Genomic DNA, 7,554 nt, shown 5'->3' with positions numbered 1-7,554 from the left:
ATCTTCCCCATACTAATAATTTGCATAAAATACCTAAAATTCATTCCATTTGTATTTTATATTTACTTATGAAAAGAAACATAACATAAACCCTGTAAATTCGCTTATTATCATTTCTGTATCGAAGAAACCTCATCTACTGAGTCCATAGATCTACCATGAAGAAAGAACCGTCATACCACATCATATGCACATAATCTGTACCTCAGAGTTGACATTAAACGCCGTGTTTTTCAAACTTATGCAACCCCTGAGCAGAATTTTTTTGGATGTAAGATTTAAGGCTTCCCAAGCAGAATTTCTCATTGAATGCTAAATGACTAATGCATTTATTGATTATTCAAGAAATCCCGGCTTATGAAACCGTGCAAACATCATCTGGTAATCTGCATTTCTGACTAACGTAGCATCGCCCAAAAGTAGATCAGTAAATTATTTTGCTTGATCTTAAGCTTGTAAAGCGAATTCACTTTCAATTTTATTAAATTTTGACTGCTTGCATTGGAAACAAGTCCAGCTTCCTCGGCCTCTTGTAATATCTTAATAACAGTGAGCAGCATACAACACTCAAAGAAGAAGCTCCCATGGCAGCCCCAGAGATCCATGGAGGAAGAGGGAATCTAGTAAATGGAAACAATAATCCACCTGCTAGGGGGATAGCCATTACATTATAACCTAATGCCCACAAGTAGTTCAGTCTGATTCGGTTGAATGTGCTCTTTGAAAGGTCAATGGCAGTAATGACATCTTCTAAATTGCTTCTCATCAGTACTATGTCAGCAGCTTCAATTGCTATGTCTGTACCGGCCCCAAGTGCCATGGCCACATCGGCGGCCGCAAGAGCTGGGGAGTCATTGTTACCGTCACCTACCATTGCCACCGTCATCCCAGACATCTGCAGAACCAGAAGCACAGGGAAACAACTTCTCTTAGTAAGAAATTGAACACCTTTCTACAGTAAAAAGTTACAGTAAAAAGTTAAAATATTGAGATGAAAAAAGTTGTTTTTGTTTTTTGTTTTTAATTAGGTTAGGGCTAGCCTCAATGTTGGATGGAAGCTATTATCGGGATTGTGCGAAACTCAGTTGAGTTTGGATGCCCTTTGGATAGTTTAATTCCCCAAAATGACTGCCCAACCTAACCCCTCCCATGAGATTTGAACCAATAACCCAGTGGAAACTAAACCCCAAAGAGAGCACTTCACCTACACTTGATGGGTTGAGAGATGAAAAAAGTTTCCAACCTCTTGTAATCATACAGTATACAGAAAAATGTACCCAATCAGAGTAAATAAAATGGACCCAATCAGAGTAAATAAAATGGACCCATTCAGAGTAAAAAATAATTTAGGGAGGAGCAAATGACTTGGGTGGTCATCAAAAGAGAAACTGAAATGGTGCTAGCGGGGATATAAAATACCTGTAGTTCTTTCACTTTTTCTGCTTTTACTTTGGGCAACATTTCAGCATTGACAGTCTCAATTCCAACCTCCTTGGCAATGGCTTTTGCAGTACTCCAGTTGTCTCCTGTGACCATAATGCTTTTAATTTTCATCAATTTCAAAATGGACACCACCTCCTTTGCCTCTGGCCTAACTGAATCTGATACTGTGATAATTGCAACCAACTCTCTGTCAATAGACACCAAAACCGCCGTTCGAGCCATCCCTTCAGCCTCATTCAAAATGTCATAGGCATCTTCAGAAACAGATATTCCGGAATCTAACATCAGCTTAATGTTGCCCACAAGAATATTCTTGTTGTGAACTCTAGCCCTAACACCATGGCCAGTTACCCACACAAAATCCTGCACTTCAGGCAGCCTTCTTGTTTCTGAATTTCCTTCACCAAGTGTTTTGGCATACTCAACCAAAGCCTGAGCCACAGGATGCTCGCTCTTTGCCTGAAGCACAACCCAATGTTAAATATCGCTAATGAAAAATAAATCCCTTGGCCCTCAACTTAAAAAAGAAAAAAGACGGATGCAACTCAATGGTAAATATCAAACAATAATGTGTTTGCAATAGATAATGGTAAGTATCAAGCAATGGACGGTTACAGGGTTGCAACTTCAAAATGAAACCTTTTGGACAACTTTATTGTTAATTTTGATAGTTGTAACCAGGAAGGTAGGTTTGGAAGAAGTTTTAACAGTATTTGAAGTATTGTCAAATTCCACTTGTAGATGGTTACATAGGGTTGTATTAATGTGTACTTTAACTTTATTATCATTCTTTTTATATTTTTATGATCTGCATCGTAGGTCAAATTTGGCTTCCCTTCACAACAATTTTTATCTGGTACAATTGGTTCTTATTCTCAAACTTTTCTTTAAAATTTGAATCAAAAGTCTGGCACGGATTAAATCTCACACAAATCAAATTTGAATCAAAAGTTTGGCACAGACTAAATCTCACACAAATCAATCATCGAAGCAATAACTTTAATCACATAAATCACTCAGAAATCAACCAATTCCGATATAAATAAGATAATCAAATAGTAAAATGCAGGACTCACCTCTGCGGCAGCAACAATTTTGTAGAAGTCACGAGGGACCTTGTTCTGTAGAAATTTAGTATCAACAACAATAGGTTTTCCAACCGTGAGTGTCCCCGTCTTATCAAATATAATGCAGTTCACCTGTGGATAACAGAAACTCCATTCATGAATGAACTTTTTCTTTAGAAGGGCCAAACATAACAGGACAGGAAAAAAGTACTTCACTCGCACCTTTCAAGTTCACACAACAGAACATAACAGGAAAAACCACCCAGCAGCTAATATGTCACTTACTTTATGTGCTCTCTCCAGCACCTCTCCCCCTTTCATTAGAACACCTTGCATGGCACCTACTTCAGTAGCCACCATGACTGCAATGGGTGTTGCAAGGCTCACAGCACAGGGACAAGCAATAACTAAGACAGATATCCCAAACTGAAGAGCAAGCTCAAACTCATCCATGGAAGAAGGGATCCAAGATTTGGGGTATAAGCCAATCATGCCTGCTACAAACCATTCTAGCCAGGTAGAAAAGGAGAGAACAATAACCTACAAAACAGGGAACAAAGGTAATTGATTTCAGAAACATATTTCTATATGAGCTGTGTTCAACCTACCAATACTTTTTCGCTTTTGGTGGAATCATAAAACTACCGAAATTTTATATTGATTGTTTGTAAAATAAATTTTTAATTTGAATTTCTATATTATGATTGTAAATGACAAATTTTATTTCTTGGTTATCAGTGAAAAATGTTATGAGTGAAAGATATTTATCTAACTAATTATACAATTATAAAATTACCCTGTATTAACAAATAACATCATGAGAATAAAAAGAATAGTTGTGTTGGAACCATGAAGACATCCAATTATCTCAACCAAACCGCATTCAATAATATGGTTGTGATAATTTTGCTAAATCTAGCCAAGCAGGAAACTACTAAAGAGCATTTTGCTCAATACCATTGGGACTAAGAAATTTGCAATTTTGTCTGCAAACTTCTGCACCGGTGGGTTAACCATTTGGATTGTTTCAACAGGCCGAACTTGTGTAACTCTTATATGAAGTACTCCATTTTCATTTACTGTTCCACCAATGACTTCATCACCTATTCGCTTAGTAACAGGCCTGGCTTCACCTCTTATCATACTTTCATTGACATGACTTCGTCCCCAAACAACCAAACCATCTACAGGGACTTTCTCACCTGGTAAAATCTTAATAATATCATTGCGTTGGATAAGCAGACTGCTAATTGTTCGTTCAGATAAAACATTCCCATGGCTGTCAAGAGTCAATAAAGTAGCCATAGCTGGTGACAAATTCATCAACTTGGCAATAGCTTCAGAGGTTTTTGCTTTGGCCAGAACTTCCAAATATTTTCCCAGAAGAATAAAAGAGATACGCATGGCACTAGTCCCAAAATAATCAGTACCCTTGAAGGTGTTATCAGTTGCAGCCCTGAGGATTGTGTAGACTGAATAGAAATAAGCTACATTTGTTCCCAAGGCAATTAAAACATCCGTGTTGACTGAGCCATGGCGTAAAGAATTATATGCATCGGTATAAAAGCGCCGTGCAATGATAAATTGCACAGGAGTTGATAAGATGAACCTTAGAAGTTCTCCTACTGTTAGCATATTCACCAACTTGAATTCCCTGGCTGCTGGAGTAAAGATAAAAATCATGTTCAGGAAAAATACTGGTACAGAGAAAACCAAACTCCATAGAAAAGACATATAGTACTGCTTAATCTCTCTACTTCTCTCAGCTCCTGCTAGTCCTCCAGGCTGATATAAAGTTGCCTTGCAGCTTCCAGGACATGTGCCCTCAATCACGTCGATGAATGTTCTGGGTCCAGTCAAATCTGGGTTAAATGACACAGTTATTTTCTCTAGTTGTGCATCTACTTCTGTATCTTCTACTCCTGGCAATGCTTGGAGTGAATTCCGAATCACTCTAATTTCCCCCTCAGAAGGGATTCTCTCCAGTTTGAGATGAACCTTATTCTTATCTTCTCTGGTACTAATCAACGTAGCTTTGTAACCAGCGTTAACAACTGCATTAATCAATTGTTTGTAATTAATTTGGTTAGGATCATATCTGATTTCAGCTTCTTCAGTGGCGGGAGAGACTGAAGCTTTATTCACTCCTTGAACCCTTTTCAAGGCAGATTTCACAGTGGTAGAGCAAGAATTACATGTCATTCCTTTTATGCGAAGACGACATACAGTTCTTGCAGATGTACCATCCACATCTTCCGTTATGATGGCTTCCGAAACAGCATCTTCAATTATTTTCTCCGCATTCGATCCCTCCTGTAGACATGTCGAAAACGGTTTTACCAAAATGAGAAGAGTAGATCACATAGTTGGAAAAAACCATAATTAACTTCGATTAAATGGCATGTATAATTTAACGTGGGAAAATTTATGAAGTTTATTTTTCAAGGAGAAAGGGGTGGCAGCCGGTGGTATTTGTATGGCCTCGAGGCCATGGGTTCTTGGTTAGTGTTGGTATTTAATATTATAAACAAGAAAGAAATGCACATAAGAAACAGAAACTAAATTCACAGAAGTAGAGAAGTAGATATGGAATTTTACTTGGTAAAACTTGACAATTTATTAAGAGAACCTCTACCGGGTAAGGGATTAGAATTCTTATTATTTAATGTCAAAAATGATTCTCCAACAATACATCAAGCCTCTCGCTTCCTATAGTTACACAATTGTGTAAAGCTAGATCCACTGAGGTAATTACATTTATAACAATCTTTTAATTGTTGTTATTCTTAACAATCTTCACCTTGACAACAATTTTCCTAATCCATTGCCCATGCTCGTTCATCATCTTTTATGCAAGCCAAGAGAAGCCAAACATCGCTGCAGCTTCTTTACCAATACTGGTTTTGTGAACATGTCTGCACAATTCTCTTGTGTGGACCTTCTTGAGAGGTACTTTGCCACCATCAATTATGTGTCTTACATCAATATGTTTAGTCTTGCTGTGATAAGCTGGATTAGCAGTGAAATGAATAACGCTCTGACTGTCGCAGAATGCATTCACTTTTTCCTACATCCTTCCAAGCTCATAAAGTAGACCTTTCAATCAGATTGCCTCTTTACAGGCATCTGAAGCAACTATATACTTTGCTTCAGTAGTGGACAATGCACATGTTTCTTGAAGCTTTGACATCGAACTAATTGCTCCACCTGCAAGAGTAAACACATCCTGTACTATATCTCCTCTTGTCTAGGTCACCAACATCAACATATCCGCACACTGAATCCCCACAATAATTAAAGATGATACAATGGTCACTTGTGCCTCTCAAATAATGAAGCACCCATTTCAATGCTCGCAAATGTTCTTCTCCTGGATTTTCCATGAACCTACTCGCAACTCCCTCTGCATGTGAAATGTCAGGTATTGTAAACACCATCGCATAAATTGAGTTTCTTACTACATTTGAATATGGTACACGAGACATATACTTCTTTTCTTTATTAGTTCTAGGATTCAAACCTGAAGAAAGCTTAAAATGAGAAGCTAAAGGAACATTAACAGGTTTCAAATTGTTCATATCAAACTTTGCAAATATTTTCTCTGCACACTTTCATTGTGATAACTAGAGCTTTCCATTTTTCTTGTCTTTGTGTGTCTTCATGCCTAAGATTTGTTTTGCAACTTCAAGATCCTTCATATCAAATGTCCTAGAAAGTTGAGCCTTTAACCTGTTGATCTCTTCCATGTTTTTGCTTGCAATAAGCATATCATCAACATACAAAACTAAGATAATGAATATACCATTGAAATATTTAAAATACACACAATGGTCATATTCACTTCTAGTGAATTTTTGGCTCACCATGAAGGAGTCAAACTTCTTGTATCATCGCATGGTATGCTGCCTCAAGCCATACAATGATTTCCTGAGCTTGCAAAATAATCTCTTGTTGCGACCTTGTACAAAACTTTTTTGTTGTTCCACATAGATCTCCTCATCTAAATCTCCATGAAGAAAAATTGTTTTAACATCTAACTGTTCTAACTCAAGGTCAAGTTATGCAATTAGTGCTAACACAGTATGAATAGAACAAGTTGTTGTTGTTGTTGTTGTTTGTTCTTGTAAGTCAAGGGAACTAGAGACCTCCATGGATATATGCAAAAACCCACAAGCCACATATATCGAAAACTCACAGTTTAGCCTAGGACTGAGACGTCTAGAGACCACTGAAACTGGAGTCGGGATCCCAGACTCTAACGAGACGCCTATCCTTCCAACATTACTATGACCGGCCATGTCTTCGGGGTCTTGAACTCGGGTGGATGGGATGGCAAACCACCATCCCTACCACTCGAGCTAAGCACTCGTTGACAAATAGAAACAAGTTTTACGACTGGTGAAAAAATCTCATGAAAGTCAATACCTTATACTTGAGAGTACCCTTTTGCTACTAGCCTCGCCTTATATCTTTCAATACTTCCATCTACATTTCTCTTCAATTTGAAGACCCATTTGCATCCAACAACACTTCTCTCTTTAGGAAGTTCTACAAGATCCCAAGTTTTGTTCATGGCTAAAGAATTCATTTCCTCATTCATAGTCTTCCTCCATTTTTCACTATTTGCATCATCCACTGCTTCCTAATAACGAGAAGGTTCCCCATCCTCAGTAATCAAAGATACAAATGAAGCATAATCTTCATACCTCTTGGTTGTTCTTCTTTCCCCTTGTAGACCTCTTTAGAGTGATTGGTTGTTGAACTTTTACAGTTTCCTTTACATCTTCTTCACCTTTTTTTTTAGAAGTTTCTTCTTCCTTCCAACTTCCCGAAAAAGGTTGAGTCTCCAACTAAATTTGTTGATTCGGTGATACCCATTCCTGTTCAACTTTTCCAACATTTGATTTTAGGTTGAAGATTCATCAAACGCTATGTCTCTACATATAACTATCTTATGTGAAGAAGGATCCCACAATTTGTTTCATTTCACAACATCGTCATACCCAACAAAGACATAACATTTTGCTTTTGACTCTAATTTAGA

General features: G+C 37.7%; 1 protein-coding gene across 1 annotated transcript in view; it reads right to left on the bottom strand.

Moving 5' to 3' along the window:
• Window positions 1-203: 203 nt before the first annotated feature.
• Window positions 204-7,554, bottom strand: part of LOC149186354 (putative copper-transporting ATPase HMA5) — a 92,381-nt gene continuing 85,030 nt past the window's right edge. Inside the window, exons 2-6 of the mRNA XM_089412604.1 lie at window positions 3,468-4,823; window positions 2,796-3,050; window positions 2,520-2,642; window positions 1,420-1,902; window positions 204-895 (exon numbers count right to left, since the gene is read on the bottom strand). Of these exons, the coding sequence (XP_089268730.1) occupies window positions 482-895; window positions 1,420-1,902; window positions 2,520-2,642; window positions 2,796-3,050; window positions 3,468-4,823 (2,631 nt within the window). The 3' untranslated portion in view covers window positions 204-481. The remainder of the gene's footprint in view (window positions 896-1,419; window positions 1,903-2,519; window positions 2,643-2,795; window positions 3,051-3,467; window positions 4,824-7,554) is intronic.

This window comes from Pinus tabuliformis, chromosome 3_1 (assembly GCF_031772625.1).
Source record: "Pinus tabuliformis cultivar Carrire ecotype Pingquan chromosome 3_1, CPIR1, whole genome shotgun sequence".
NCBI classification, from domain to species: Eukaryota; Viridiplantae; Streptophyta; class Pinopsida; order Pinales; family Pinaceae; genus Pinus; species Pinus tabuliformis.
This window is presented reverse-complemented; position numbering and strand designations above follow the sequence as displayed.